At 48.2% G+C, this 15588-nt stretch overlaps 2 protein-coding genes across 5 annotated transcripts; one reads left to right on the forward strand and one right to left on the reverse strand.

Annotated features, from left to right (window-relative positions):
- Nucleotides 1–6440: 6440 nt before the first annotated feature.
- On the reverse strand, nucleotides 6441–13152 carry TMEM38A (transmembrane protein 38A). Of its 2 annotated transcripts, XM_068996928.1 has the most exons (7): nucleotides 12841–12927; nucleotides 11239–11317; nucleotides 10688–10844; nucleotides 9543–9727; nucleotides 8971–9058; nucleotides 8747–8864; nucleotides 6441–8491 (listed from the first exon to the last, which is right to left on the reverse strand). In XM_068996928.1, exons 3-7 carry the CDS (start codon nucleotides 10831–10833, stop codon nucleotides 8270–8272), a joined length of 759 nt encoding a protein of 252 aa, XP_068853029.1. In that variant the 5' UTR covers nucleotides 10834–10844; nucleotides 11239–11317; nucleotides 12841–12927; the 3' UTR covers nucleotides 6441–8269. The 2 variants fall into 2 exon arrangements, with proteins under 2 accessions (XP_068853029.1, XP_068853028.1); XM_068996927.1 differs by lacking the exon at nucleotides 11239–11317 and having other exon boundaries at nucleotides 12841–13152.
- SMIM7 (small integral membrane protein 7) lies at nucleotides 13153–15499 on the forward strand. Of its 3 annotated transcripts, none has more exons than XR_011146742.1 (5): nucleotides 13153–13246; nucleotides 13545–13586; nucleotides 13658–13862; nucleotides 13940–13992; nucleotides 14322–14411. XR_011146742.1 is itself a non-coding variant. In XM_068996929.1 (5 exons), the coding sequence occupies exons 1-5, from the start codon at nucleotides 13221–13223 to the stop codon at nucleotides 14841–14843; spliced, it is 228 nt and encodes a 75-aa protein (XP_068853030.1). In that variant the 5' UTR covers nucleotides 13172–13220; the 3' UTR covers nucleotides 14844–15499. The 3 variants fall into 3 exon arrangements, 1 of the variants encoding a protein (XP_068853030.1); XM_068996929.1 differs by lacking the exon at nucleotides 13940–13992 and adding an exon at nucleotides 14828–15499 and having other exon boundaries at nucleotides 13172–13246; nucleotides 13658–13710; nucleotides 14322–14412; XR_011146741.1 differs by having other exon boundaries at nucleotides 13154–13246; nucleotides 13658–13992.
- Nucleotides 15500–15588: the final 89 nt, after the last annotated feature.

The following is a 15588-nucleotide window of genomic DNA, read 5'->3' on the forward strand; positions in this document are numbered from 1 at the left end:
TTGCACCCGCTGCAGGAGATGCTGCAGTGTTTCCTTCCCTTGGGAAGCACTTTTTGTGGAATTGAGAGCCCCTCTAAGCCTGTGCTAGCTTGTTTAAAAATGGAGTCTCAAGGAATGATTTTCAGAAGGGGGAAACTGAGTTTTGTAATTCCCGAAAATCTGAGTCACTGCTACCCACTGCCAGTTACCACTTTAGGAGCTCCGTCTGGCAACTGTGTCCCAGTGGGCAGAGGAAGTGGGAAATATTTGGGCATTGTCCAAGAGGAGAAGTTCTCCACAAACACTTCTTGCTGTTCCAGCAGCGGACGGGAACGGAGCGTGTGTTGTCCGGGGTCTTGGGAAAGCCTTGTGCCTGGAGAGGCTGGAAGTGCACAGTAGTGCCTGGACTGAAGGCGGCTTTGCCACCAGTGCCATTAATTCCTGATCTAATGCAGAATTGTGCCATCCCCGCCCCGTCCTAAGGCGCCTTCATTCCCAAATGAAGCTGCAAACTTGCAGCTGCTCTGCCGAGCAGCCGTCTCACCGCAGTGCAACACGAGCAGGGAGCGCCTGATGCTTTCAGCAGCTCCGGGACTTTTCAGCCGATTTACCTGAAAAAAGCTGAGCTGATAAAGATTCGGACCAGGCTTGAAGGCTGGAAAGGAAGAGGAACCATCTTCCCACAGAGGAGATCCCGGCGTGTGTCTGAACTGAAGCTCCCCGAGCTCCCTCAGCACAGATTTCTCCTTAAAGGGGAGATGAGTGCTGGCAATGAACACCAGTCTGTGGTGCCTCTCTCCAGAATGCTGCCTGCTCCTGGTTTTAAGGAGAGCCTGAGAAAATTTCAGCTACTTTTATGTCACCGAAACTGCGGGAAAAACAAAAACCCTCCAACAACATTGTAAATGTTAGAGAGTCAAGGCATTGCTTTATTCTCTGGCCAGGATGTTGTTCTGGCCAGGATGTACCACAGAAATCATCTCATCCACACATAGCCCGGGAGTGCAGAGAGAATCATTCCATGACACATGACCTTTACTAGATTTTTCAGATATTTCATACAGTCAAAACTCATAGAAACGAATTGGGTCAGTGTTCATTGGTCTCAAGTTTTGTAGTCCTTAGTATTTGGTCTCCGATTGGATCCGGATTTCTTCGCTTCTGATGTTAATTAGATCTTCATTCCTTGATTTTCTTAGCAGTCTTTTCCGGAGGAGATGTCTCCAACTCTGCCAGGGGCAGAGTCTGGGGCAGATGTTCACAGATGGCCGCTGATGTTCACTCCCAGTCTGTTCAAATGCTAAGCCCATCTCAGGCCTCACCTAGAGAAACAATGCCCTGGAAAGAAGCTTCAGTTCCCTTCCCCTGGGGCAAAGGTGAATAAACCTGGCTGAAGTCATATATTAAAAAAAATTTTTTAATTGGTATGTTTTCCAACTTTGATAGGAAATGGTTGACTGGAACTTCACTGCATCCTGGCAGGATCCATCTGTATTTGAAGAGGACAGATATCTCTATAGCAACCAGTGTTTGTCACTTGGGCAGAATCCTCAGGGGCACTGGGTGTGCTCCCTGTCAGGTGCTGTACACCTGAGATCCCTTTGTTCACCACCCTTGACTATTTTAAAAATAGTTTAGAAATAATTTCCATATTTTAGCACCAGTATCATTGATGGTTCAGGCCCTCTCAGCCATTTAAAGCAGGTTCCTTAACACCCAGGCAGTCAGAGGATGCCCGTGTCCTGCCTCTGCCTCCTGGCAAGCTGTGCAAGAGTGAATTTACTGAAAGGTGTTTACACTGTGCGCAATCATGGCAACATTTGGGGTGGGGAACAACCCCCAAAAGAGCAGCACGTGGGGAAAGACGGAAAAGAAAAATGTAATCACAAAAAAACCAGCAAGACAGAAATCAGGAGAGAAGAAAATCCGCTTCCGGAGGGATACTGCAGCTGACAGCAGAATTCCAGAGGCAGGAGCTGGTTGGCTGCTGCTCCTGGTTTTGTCATGAAGGGCAGGACAACATCCATGCCCCACGTGTGCATCCCTGGCCCGGGGGATCCGTGGCTGCTGCTGCAGCTCTCACCCCCAGGGTCAGTGCCTGAGCTCAAAGGCAGGAAACTGCAGCTGTCAGCAGAGAACAAGGAGGAAAAAACCCATCTTTGTCCAAATGCCCTTGGAATGCAGAGGGAGAGAAGGTGCAACCCCCTCCGCAGAAGCCCTGACAGAACAGGCGTCTTCCCGTCGTGCTCACAGAGCATCCTCCGGTGTCACTCTGCCAGGCTGCTCTGTTTTCCAACATTCCCAGCACGCTGCTGCTTCACTTTGTTCCAATATGTGTTCCTGTAGGTGTTTGGGACAGCTCTTCCCATAAGGAAATGCTTTCTCCATGTCCTGCGCACCCAGGGATGGTGCTCTACCAGCCAAGCAGATTCCTCCCCTCAGGGCCACTTTCTGCTTCTCACAGGGGACCATAATCTCCAATTTCTGTGGATTTTTGCCTTTTCCAGGAAACTGAACTGAGCATGTCAGAGAAAACCAGTATCAGCCAGAGCAGCTGCTGTGCTTTTCCTGGTTCTCTCATGAAATGAGGTTTAAGAGGCTGGTGTCTATCCTTGGCTGTATCCCTCTGGCATACAGAGGAATAATTAATGAAAAATTAGTAATCTGCATTTATGGGCTCCTTTTGCAGACAATACTTGATTACTCCCCACAGTCATCTACCCAAATAAGAAGAGATTAACCGACATCCTAATCTGTCATAAATCAAACAGGCAGGGAGCCTTACCTCGAGAGGCAGACAAACAGCACAGAGCCCACATTAGGGTTTAGCCTACATTATTCTAAATCTAATTTAAGCCAACACCAGGATTCTGAAGTCATTTTAGGATTTTTAGGCTGCGTTTCAAGGCGCTGCAATCTGGGATGTGTTCAGTGCTTCTCCCACCGCATCTCCCTGCCATTGTCACTGATCGCACCAGCTCTTGTCACGCACAAAGAAAATCAGCCTCACTCGCTGATTCAGGCAGTTGGTGGCAGTGGTAGCAGAAGTCCCCCAGCCTGCAGAGCTTTTTTTGGAATGCCAGGACCTGACAGCTCCATTGAGGAGCACCAGGGGCTGGGATAATTGGGGAAGCAGCAGCTTGCTTTTATAGGAATGCGGAGTCTGTGTTACGGGTTCGGGGGAGCTCGCTGTACGTTGCCAATCAAAACCAAACAGAGTCAACCAACGAAATCTTTTCCAGGGACATTCTGGATTTCCTCAGGCTATAAAAATGTTGAAGCCTCTAAACATCTCAGACCTGTCTGCCTGCATTCCAGGGCTATAGCCTACCTGTACCCTAGGGCTAAGATGGAATCACTGTCTCACACCGATTCTTCCTGACATTCACAAGCTCTTTAAAAATTTCCCTCCCCAAATTCGCTTTTGGCAAGTAAGGGAAGCAGATAAGGAAACATAAATGTCACTTTTTCTAAGGATAATGTGTGAAAGATGCAAATGCACAAGTGTGAAAGAGAGACCAGACTCCAAGGTATTCATGACTGTTGATCTTAGCACTATCAACATCTTTTTGTCACAGATGTCATCACAGAGGTGAAGTGAGTAGCAACTGTGACTCAGGATGGCAGCGTGGGCTCTGGCATGACAGGGAACCGATTTCTCACTCTCTGCCTGTTCCCTGAGCCATCAGCCCCCAACAGCTTGTTCACAGACTGCTGCGTTCAGAGCAGGATTAAATTCTTAGCTGGGAGGTAATTTTGTGTGTGTTTATCAAGTCATGTTGATGTCTGATGAAATTCAAACCCTTTTAATTGGCATTTCCTTGTGGTGGATGGGCACGCAGGATGAACCAGATGCCTTCGGGCCAATACTAAGAGCATCGTAAGGAGGAAAATATCAACCCACTGTGCAGTGGATCTGGCATCAACAGTATCATTTCTCCGTTGTGAGTGGTTTGCCTTGTCTGTGTCCTGTCTTCCTGGATGGAAGCAGCTCACACTAAATCCAAACCATCTTTGGGAGCTTTCTGGAAAGTCTTGTATAGTTGTATATTCTGATTTCTCGTTATTTGGGCAAAGAATTAAAATATCTTGAGAGAAAAATTTTTGCTGCAGCAAAAATCCTGGGTATCCAAGGTCATAGGAAACGCCATGTTATCCCAGCCTTACCTTCCTTATCATCCTTGCAGGAGCCAGTTACATCCTCTTAAGAACAGCACAAGAACCATAAAACAGAGAATCATAGCTAAGGGCCAGGTAAAGCTGTGCTACTGTGAAACACATAAAGCTCTAATTTTTAGTGCTTTTGTGTGCCCTTAAATCACCACGAAACAGGCTGCAGGAAGGAGCAGGCGTTTGGCAGCTGATCGCCTGGCAAGTGTTAAAAGGAACAACTGTACAGCTCGGGAGACGGCCAAGGTAACATCCATCTTCATCCTCTGGGTCTTTCTGCTTCACTGGATTATATAATTTGTTTATTCTTTGGACAAAGTGTGCAACAATGTAAATACTGGCATCAATAACAAAAGGAAAAGTAGAAACCAAGAACCCAGGTTGCTCTGGCTTGGTGCTCTTGTACTGGCTTTGCCCTTTCTCACACAAACTCTTCAGGAATTCTTTCCTATGCCCTCCTCTTTTTGTTACTTCATTTACTGTGAAGAATTATTAGTGCTCTGTGTAAAACTATCCTCTGGGTTTGTTTGTTGTTGTTTTTTGGGTTTTTAAAATTACAAATACATAAGGCCTGTAGAGCTTTCCCTGTCTGTGGAGCTGATCTGCCACGATGAAAAAGCTGCAGGCATCGGGTCTGGCTCTGCAGCAGGAAAGGGAAACCTGTCAATCCACATGAAATGCTGAAACAGCAACTGAAACATTTGCTTTTCCCAGCAGGCACCCAGGGCCTCTTTGAGGATTAAACCTACTGCTAAATTTAGCCTGGTCTCACTGGAGTCAGTATCAGAAGTTATCAGATCAGGACATCTTTGGAGGGAATGACGTCTGTCCCATGGAAGTCTGAGCCCCTGAGCCCTGGCGGGCTCCTGTCCTGCCCTGGGCTGCAGTGGAGTTGGGAGCTGGGAATGTTCTGTGGAGCCAGACACTCCAGAGACATCGTGGGATTCTTCAAAGGACATGAAATACCTGCTCTCATCAGCCTGTTCATTTACAGGTCCTGAGCAAAATAACCCCGAACTGGATGTCACAGGGCAGGAGAATGGTTAAACCACCTGAAACATTGTAATCCCTTATTTTTTGAGTTGTTTTTGTAATGTAAGACTTACACCAACCTCTTCCATTGGTGGATCATACCAATGGAAATTCCCTTTTCCAATGCAACTGATACTCTCATCTGCTTTACATTAAGGGGTGTTTATAAACATTTTAAAAGAGTTAAATCTGGGGGGAGACAAGAGAAACCCTTCAAAATATAAACAGGCCTTTGCAGATTCCTGTTTGACTGGCTGTGTCATGCTTTCCTCATCACTTCCAGCTCTGAGCTGTGGAAACAAATTACTCCATCCCCTTAGGAAACACCTCACTCCCATTTTCTTTCTGTTTGGAGCAGAGCCTGAAGGAAGGAAGTATCTGTACAGGTCAGGTGGGGCTTCCCAGAGGTGCTGGAGCAGCCCTGTCTCCCTGCAGCCACGGTTAAAAGGTGCTGCTTTTCAAAGGCCCATTTTGCTTCTTGGGATGAAGGACACCAGCCTGGAATTGTACCAGACTGTCAGTGCTGAGCCATGGAAATTCAAGACAGGTTCCATCTCTCTCACTGAGAAAGGCTTCACAAAATGGAACTTGTGACTCCTCTGTGGCCGTTGTCTTCTCAAAACTAATCCCACTCCTGTTGGGTACTCTGAAGTTGTACAGAGCTTAAATTTTAACCTCTTTTGGATATTTCTTCTCTCTGTGCTTGGTTAGAAGCTGTGATTTGACTCAGTTCAATTTGATTCGGAGTCCAAAGACTCTGAAGATCAAAGCCTCTGCACTCCGAGAGCAGAGCAGCAGCTACAGGACCACGCTAAATATTCACACTCGTGCAGGGAATTTGGATTTTTTTTTCAGATTTTTAAATACCAATACTCCACATAAATATGCTGGAATTGTGTGTGTGGTTGTGAGTGTGTGTACATTTACCACTCCCAGGTTAATGCCCTCTTCCCTCGTAGGTGACAAAAGGAAAAATAGAGAAAACTGGTATAAACACCAAAGGAATCAATTTCCTTCTTTCTTTCCCTGAAATCTGAGGATGGCTGCTCAGAGGACAACACCACAAACACCTTTTACCCTGTTATTTCCATTTATAACATGTTCAGGCACAGCTGTAGGACATAAAGTCTGATCTCCTTCTTCAATGAGAATAATTTCGTCACCAGGTCCTGGTGACACAGAGCTCCTGGGTGGCCGCTGGGACTGGGGAGGGTAAAACAAACACACAGATTTCCTCAGGTGCCATTGGACAATCAGAGTCACTTTACAATTTTTATTTGTTGATGGCTTCTATAAAACAAAGCTCCCCTTGGATCAGACATCTCATAAAACATTTATTTAGAGTCTCATGCATGCTCGTGACACATCAGGTTCCAGTAGAGCAGCATCTGCAGGACCAGACAGTGGAATTCTATCAGGCAGAATTCCTGTTTTCTAGTGAAGGGGAGGAAAACTCATAAAATTAAGGCACTGTCAAACCCCAAGCCCACAGATCATTTGACCTTTCCTACTGGCTTTCCTCTGCTTGTACACAAGGATGGTTTCTTATCTTTCATTAACTGTCAGTTGCAATTTTGAACAGGGACACACACAACCCCCACTTCTCTTAAATCCTGTTGCCATTCCCAGCTGGAATGGAAACAGCAGCAAACCTCACAGCTAGGGATGGAAAATGCTGCTGAGGGAGCCCAGTGCTACCTCCCCAGGCATGCCACTCTCACTGTGGTAATCCCAGCCCTTGGAAGATGCCATTTTTAGGAACAAAATCAGTTACAAGAACAGCTTTGAACTACTCTAAAAGCCAGTGTTCACTAAGCAGAACACGAATGAGCTGACAGACCCCTCCTGAGCCATGCAAGGCAGTTCACATTCTTCACTCGTTGGGCACAAGCTGCACTCACAGCCCAGCAGTTTGGCCCGAGGGGACCTACAGAAGGTAACCAGTATTTTCAGCTGATGTGCTTTAATCAGTCCTTTAAAGTAGTTTTTATCAGCTGGTGTAAAATGCACTGCTTCAGCCTTTCTATCTTAATTTAAGAATATAGGAAAGGTTGCTTCCTGCATCCAGGGAGCGTTCAGGCTGTCCTCTAGCACACCAGGATCACTGCAAGCCCAAACCAGCACATGGCTGTGGGCTCAGGGCCATTATTAGAAGTTCCAATTGCAATGTTAAAAAAAAGCCAGATTCAGGTCCATGACTTAGGTGCCCTGGCAATTATAAATAAATAGTAATAAATACTTACACTCACACACACTCTTCTTGTATCCCACAGGATTACACACAAACCAGAGCCATGCTTCTTCGCTGCTTCAATAGGATCAGGTTTGGGGTGGGACACACTCACTAACAACGTGCAGCAATGCCACACACAGTTTAGGATAGTGACAGTGCCAACACATGGCACTGGGAGCACTTCACAGCTTCAGAGCTCTTGCAAACACAGACTTGGTTAAGCAAATTACAATGTCCTGACCATTAGAATCAGAGGGAACCGAGGTGAGGGAAACGGGGTTTGGCTCGGCCAAAGGCCATGTCCTTATTGCATATAAAATGTCACATTACTTGGAGATATGGCAGGTGTGGGAGCTGGGAAAAGTCAGACCAGGCTCATACCAGGCCATTCAATTTCCTCGAGTATGAAACCTGATTTCCACCTTGCTTGTGTCGTAACAGTTTGCTGTTTTGGCAGACACCAGAAAGGTCAATGAAAACTCAAAGGACCTCAAAGAGTTGCAGGAGCACAAACCATTCCCCCCATTCATAAATAAACACAGTGAAAGATTTTACATCAATTGAAAATGCTGCATCGGATTTGCTGACAGCTTGGGAACTGGCACCCACTTACCACCCTGGGACAAACCTACAGATCCCTGAAAATCTGATCAGAATAGAGAGGCAGAGACCAAGAAGCAAGCAGCAGCACAGAGAGCAAAAATGAAATTCAGGGACCTGGCTGGCAGTGTCCTGGCTTCCACCTCTCCTCTGGAGTCTGACAGAGAAGGACTGGAGCATAAAGGAGGTCACAGGTGACTTTGAGACTCCGCTCTGGAAGAATTTTCTTGGCCTATTTTCTGCGCCGTTGCTTTTTTATTCAGCTTTTTTTGCCTTCCGTTTCCTCGTGCCTTCATTCAGCTCCTCTTTGGACTTGGCAGGAGGAGGAGGAGGGTGGGAAACCTCGTGGGAGGCCCCGTGGTGGTCGTGGTGGTGGCTTGGGTGCCCACTGGAAACAGAGCCAAAGAGAACGGGGCAGACGAGGTTTTCCAGTGGAGCAAAAGGTGAGGCGTGAGAGTGAGTGGCCGTCATGAAAACCTGCCAGGCAAGAGGGGACACTTAGAGATCACACACAGCAAGCAAATACTGACCAGTGAGCATTCTACTGACCCCAGAGAAAGTCCCTGCTGCTGCATGACTCGAGGCACAAGGATCTGCTTCTATGATGGAGAATTCAGCCTTGAATTTCCTGAGCAGATCCTACAGCCAGTGAATTCTGTAGTGGCTCAGGAAGGCAAATATCCCCAACTCAGGTTCTGTAATTTGCTGGCAGCAAAGCTGCTGTAAACTTACCTTGCAAACTATCATGAACATGGTGAAAAAGAAGATGAGGTTGGCCTCGGAGATGGGGAGCCAGTGAGTCTGCTGCAGAGTGAAGAGGACTGTGCCGTACAGACTGGCCTTTGTAGGGCTGGAAGAGAAAGAAAGAGGTTTTCTGGAAGGTTTGCACCCAGCCTTGACTGGTTCTTTCCATTCTATTCTTGGTCTGACTGGGAATTTCCAGGCTGAGGACTTACAAGGACATATGAAGAATTTCATTTGTTTCTGGCTTCCAGACCCCACGCAGCAGCTGCTCAAAGTTTGACATCAAGGCCACACCAGAGCCTGTGAGACAGAGAAACCTGTCAAAGAACTGGAAGTGCCACAGCAGAGGGCTCTGGATCCTCAAGGGAGAAGAATAACACAGGGGGACAAAGGCCTCTCAACATTCTCCCCAAATTTAAAAGTCAGCCTAAACCAATAGAGCAGGGCAAACACTTTCTTGTCTTTCTACCAAGCGGTTCCTGATGCAGGGAAAGGACATTTGCCTCTTGCAGTTACTGATGCTCAAATGCTTGCTCTAAACACACTCTAAAGGACAACTGACCAGCAGAACCCCCTGAAAAGACACAGGTGAGGTCAGAGACCACGGGGGAAAGAATAAAGAACTCCTGACTCCAGATCTTGAACCACTCCACGAGGATGCACAAACACCTGTGTGCTGGGAACCTGAGCGACCCAGCCCACATCCCCTCCCTGCTGCTTCCCCTGAGCTGCCCCCAGACTGTCCCAGCCCTCCCTGCAGCCTCTGGAGCATCTCAGGTGGCACCTTTGACCCATCCCGTGGCCATCATCACGAACCACCCGTGGTGGTACAGGTGGTGGGCGTGGTGCACCCCGGCCGCGATCTTGCGCACTCGGACCACCTCCTTCATGGCCACGAAGATGAGCTTCACGGGCAGGAAGCTGACACACTTGTAGAAGAGGTTCATGGGACAGAAGAACATCAAGTACCTGCAAAAAGACCACAGATTTGTTCTGATTTGGGATATGCAGAGAGGGGTAGTGTGGCAGACTGAGTTATGGCAGGTGGGGGTGAAGGAGGAGAAAAGTTTAAAACCAAAAAAAATTTCTTAATTTCATAGCTAATTCTAAAAGGAAACCAGCATGCAACAAAGCTTCTCTACAGCAACAACTCAGTGAGCCCTCAGTAACTCAGAGAGCCCTCACTACTAATACTCCATCTTGAATAAAAACCAAAAATTTTAATTCAGAATTTTTTAGAAGTTTGTGTCTTGTATGGTCCAGAAGCATCAGCTCATATAGAACAAGAAGCTACATATACTGACATGACATTACAGACAGAGGACAGATTTCAAATGCTCCTTTTTCCAGAAGACTCCCATTATTTTTCAACCCTGAAAGATGATCTTTCTCTTTATTTTCTCAAGTAGAGAAAAGTAGGTGGCTGAGGGATTTACTCTGAGGCTTCTATTTATGAAAATTTCATTCATAACGTTTCTCAACAGTGCTCATTCTGCCAAGCAAAAGCACCTACAACCCGTGCACATCGAGGGACTTAAAGGTTAATTTGTGGACATTTCACCAACACAGCGAATAAAGTGCCCTCAAATCTTCAGGATGTGCCACTCTTCACTCTGTGTGGGATCAGTGGGTGCTGCTGCTCCTGAGGTTTGGCCCTGGCACAGCAGTGGCTACTATGAATAGAAGTGCCCCAGCCCAGATAATCACAGCATTAGGCAACTGGTCAGGGAAACTGGGAACTAGAGCCAGGAATGCAAGAGCCTCACAGACTACCTCACCCCACCTCTGCTCTCCCCAGTTAATCCCAGTGAGATCAGAGCTGGGTCACACAGGAAGAAGAACATCTCCCTCAACATCTCCCTCCCCACCGGAGCTCTGGGCACAGCCAGGGCATCTCGTGCCACATCAGGAAGGGTGGAGGGGACTCACCACACTCCTGTGGCCAGGATGACACTGGAGTTGTGGCTGAAGTAGCCAATGGGTGCCTCCCCCAGCAGCAGATCAGCGAGGATGTAGCTCCCAAAGCAGTGGAGCATAGCACAGAGCCAGGAGGCAAAAGGACTCTTCCGGGACATCTCCACGGCTCCTGTGAAAAAATATTGGGAATCACGGAGTCACCAGTGTTGGAAGGGACCCTCAAGGCCAACTAGTCCAGCCTCAATGAGAAGATGGATCTAGCAATTAAGCAGGAACTTCAAGACCCACTAAGAGAGAGGCTCGAGGTGCGTGTTCTCCCACAAAGTAACTCAAAGAAAAGTAAAACAAAATACAAAAGTGTGAAGCCCAAACAAGTACCAGCGATGGTCAATAAATGATCACAGCCTGTGGACCCCCCAAAGGTTTCACGTGAACAGAGTCATTAGAAGTTTATGAACTGGCTGAGAGTTTCTCTCCTTTATTTGCTGCTACCAGAAAGAATATTTTTTTTCCCTTGAAATCAGTGTCTTTTTACAGTCTAAAAATAAAATGCATACTAGTACCATTCTCTCCACTGCTTCAACCTAGGTGCCCTCTAGAATTCATGAACAATCTGTTCAGCTCTTTCATTCATAAGATAACCTGCAAAAATAGAACAGGAATTCTTAATCTTTATTTGAGAGAAGAGGATTTGAGGGTTCTTCCCTACTCCTGTGCTAGTCTGGAAATACTTTGTGGTCTCCTCCCACAACCTGCTATGGACTTTTTTTAAATTCCTGTAGCAATTTTCATCCACTTTTGTACTTTTCCAGGGAAACCTCCCGATAACATAAATTCTGTGAGGTTGTTTCATCAACTTAAACTGCTCCAGAATCCTTCGTGCGGCATTTCAGACACAAAACTCTGTTCAGTGAGCAGACAAAGAGAGAAAACGCTAAAAATGTTATGTCAACAGGATTACCTGGTCCACCTTAAACAGCAGTAAGTGGAACAACATGAGCCAAAGCTCTGAGTGCCCAGGCTCTTCCATCCTCGGGGACATTTGAACCAGCTGAAAACCCAGTGGCAGGGGGACAGCTGCAACAGCCGAGACATGAAACTGGTTCTATAGGAACCTGAGGTTTAGCTTGAGGCTTAAATTTAGTAACGCTTGTTTTTCCTTGGCTCCACAAAGCCATGCTGTCTCCAAGGAAGAAACAGGACGGTTCTGTCCTGACACTGATCCTCAGCCCAGGAGATGTGGGATGGGAGCACTGTAGGAATCTGGGGAAAAGTACACCCCAGCTTCATCCAGTCCCAAGTGGATTCCTGGGCTGGCATATATTTAAAAACTATTTTTGTGAGGGTTGCCTGTTAACTGTTCAGTTCAGGACTCCATGCTGGAAAGCAGCTGGGAGTGATCAAGCCTGGAAAACCCAGCACTTGTTTATAGGGAGTTTAACCGGAACAGCGTGTGGATTGTGCGGCTCCGAGGTGGCACAACACCGGGTTTGAAAATCATTGCCGAGCTCGGGGTTGGTTTTCCCTTCAGTCACTGGGCAGTTACAGTGAAACTGCTCAAAGCAGAGCAGGAGGGGTGCACACACTGTCAAAAACACAGAGGGAAAGTGGCGTTTGGAAAAGACCGAAGCACAGCCAGGCTGTGACAAGAAGAAGGTGAAAGCCAAGGCGCAGATCTATCGATCTGTGCAAGATAAGCCCAAGAGAACAAACAAGGCAAGGTCAGTTATGGTGCCTGAGAACAGCTCAGGGCATGGTCCAGAGGGTGGGAAAAACCAAGATTTTACATCCAGCCCTTTTGTATTTAAGTAGGAGGAAGGTACTGCCACAAAAATCTTCAAGCCAAGGGACCGGCCAGAAACGCAACTCTCAGTCCTGGGTTGGCAGCCAAGTGACCGACCTCAAATACCTCAATGCGGCCGGAATCCGGTCTTAAACAAAACCCAAGATTATTTTTCAAAATCAGAGTCACGGGTTCGCGTGGGGGTTTCTGCTTTACATTTAGACACGGGTGTCGGGGCTGTGACATCGCCTGTGACAGGCGGCAGAGGACAGGGACGGGCAGCTGGCAGCACCTGCGGGTGCGGGGCAGTGCGGGCTCTGTGCCGGCACAGCGGTACCGCAGCCACCCGCGGACCCCTCCCCGGGCCAAGGGCCGCACTCACCGGGCTCGTACTTGAGGTAGAGGACGGAGATGATGAAATAGGCGGTGTCGAACAGCGGGAACACGGGCAGCGCGGCGAAGGCGGCCGCCAGCTCCCCGAGGGGCAGCGCCTCCGCCAGATCCATCGCGGCGCCGGATCCCGGTTCTCAGTTCCCGGTTCTCGATTCCCGGCTCCCGACCCGGCTCCGCAGGCCCGTCCCGGCGCTGCGGGGGCTGCGGGAGCTGCGGCCGGCGCTGCCCGGGCCGGGCCCCTCGCTCCCCGCGGGTGTCCGGGCGCGGAGCCGCCGGTGCCGGAGCCGCCGCGGGAGCGCAGGCGCCGCCAGCCCGGGCAGCGCCCGCCCCTTCCGCTTCCCCTCGGCGCCCGGAGCCGCCGCCGGAGCCATGATCGGGGACCTGCTGCTCTGCGGGTACCGGCGCCGGGAACCGGGAGCGGTTCGGTCGGGTTGGCCCGGCCCGGCCCGGCCCGGCCTGATCCGACCCTGTTCCCGTCCCCATTCTCGTCCGGTTCCCCCTCTCCATCCCCGTTCCCCCTCTCCTTCCCTGTCCCTCTTTTCCCGTCCCCGTTCCCTTCTTCCCTTCCCCCTTTCCTCGTCCCGCTTTCACCGTCCCCAACCCCCCCTCCTCACTTCCCTTCCCCGACTCTTTCCCCGTCCCCGGCTCCCATCCCCGTCTTCACTCCCCTCTCCTTCCCCGTCTCTCCCGCAGGACGCTGCTGGTGAACGCCGGTGCCGTGCTCAACTTCAGGCTGTAAGCGAACGGGGGAACGGGGAGGGTTTTTTTGGGGTTCACCTGCCTGACACGGCTCCTCTGCCCCGCAGGAGGAGGAGGGACACGGAGGGATTCGGAGAGGAACCGAGGGAACCCACGACCGGTAACGGAGGGGACACGGGAGCCGGGCACAGCCCTGCCCCGGGCCGCCTGCACACGCACGGGAACGGGCTTTTCTGGAGGAAATCCTTGGCCAAACCGCAGTTTTCCACCCCTTTTTGTTGGATGTGAATTGCTCTGGGGCTGGAATAACTGGTTGGTTAATTTGCAAACTGAAATGAGAAGAAACACACACACAAAAAGCACATTTCTTTAATTATTTTTGACTGTAGGTACCTGTGCTATAGAGGTAACGCTCTGCTCACTCCCTGATTGCCATTTCCATGTGAGTACGCCTGTGGTGCTCCCTTGTAGCTCTGTTTGCTGGTTAAAAATCCCAGGAAGCCTTTGAGCTACGACTGGTCTTCCCTTTTTTTGCAGTGTAACCCCTTTTTTATGATTTATTGGGTATTTTGCCACGTGTCCTTACAGAGTTGCACTGAACAGAGCATCTATAATTCACCTACAACCTCAAATTTCAGTCTGAACTCTTTTTTTCTGTTTGTTTTTTAATGTTTTTTTCCTCTCAGAGCTGCTTGTGATTTTCAGGCAGCGCTGAAAATGTGGCTTGTCAGGTGTGTTTTCATATCAAAGGCTTCTCCTCTTGATTTCTAGGTGACAATATCAGAGAGTTCTTGCTGAGTCTCAGGTATTTTCGAATCTTCATTGCCTTGTGGAATATCTTCATGATGTTCTGCATGATTGTGTAAGTTACCCTGTGCAGGGTCTCATCACTTGGTAATAGAAAGTCATATATTGGCATTTTTCTTGCACATCTATCTCTCTTCTCATCTCTTTCTCTCCCACTCGATTATTCCATAATTCTTTTTCACTTCACTTCTTTATTTCAATTTTTAAATACGGGTTGATCTCACTTTTTGTTTTGCTAATGTGGGCACCTGTAGTGCCTGAAAACCACCTGTGCCAGCACCTGAGTCATTCAGCCTCGGGCAGAGTGTTGCTTGTTGGGGGTTGCTCAAATCAAACATCACCTGGGTTTAAATTTGGGGGTGTTTTTCATTTTGGGGTGGGGTGGGAACCCACCAAGTTAGTCAGATGAAATCAACCTTGCGCTGGTGTGACTGTTTCTCATCTACGTTTTTTCTTGTTGCATCCCCCAGGTTATTTGGATCTTGAAAGCCACCCATGAACACATTGGAAGAGAATTTTGGCTGGGAACAAACTTTTCTAGAATTAAAGGATTCTGATGCTCTCCAACTGCAGCCCCAGGCTCGTGGGGAGCTGGGACATGCTCGTCCCCTCCAGGTCCCTTCTGCTGGGGCTTTGAGTCACAACCTTCACACAAATTATCTCAGCTTCACTGAAAGAGAACTTTGTTTTCTAAGCCCAGAGTGGGGAGCAAGGGAGAATTGGAGCTGCAGCCCCCAGTTTAAACCTCTGCATTGCCAGTCCCAGCTCGGGCTGTGCCAGCTCATGTCACCCCTGTCCAGCTCCCCTGCAAGTCACACTCCTTAGTTCTCAGTTTTGTGTAAAAGTTGGGCAGAGTGGTCTTGTAACTTCTCACTATTCCATTAATTTTGTTGAAGGAGTAGAAAAGGAATATTCAAGAAAAGAAAAAAAAAAAAGTCATTCTCACCTTCTCCCTGTTTTTCCAGAAAAAAAAGCACTTTTTAAATTGATATTTCAAAGAGTTTTTTTTTTTCCCTAAGCAATATGTAAGGGATTTTGAATGGGGGAAAATGGCAAAAATAATTCTGTAAGCCTATGTTAAGGGAAAATTTTGGAATAATCTTGGATTTGGTTGAATAAAGTTGTTCTGTTTAATGGTAAAATGTGTATTTGATGCCGTGTTCATTCTGTTATGGGAGAAATTGATTCTGTATTGGTGTATTTTGGGAAATAGTAGCTAGTCTTGTAATCT

This window comes from Aphelocoma coerulescens, chromosome 28 (genome assembly GCF_041296385.1).
Source record: "Aphelocoma coerulescens isolate FSJ_1873_10779 chromosome 28, UR_Acoe_1.0, whole genome shotgun sequence".
Lineage (NCBI taxonomy): Eukaryota > Metazoa > Chordata > Aves > Passeriformes > Corvidae > Aphelocoma > Aphelocoma coerulescens.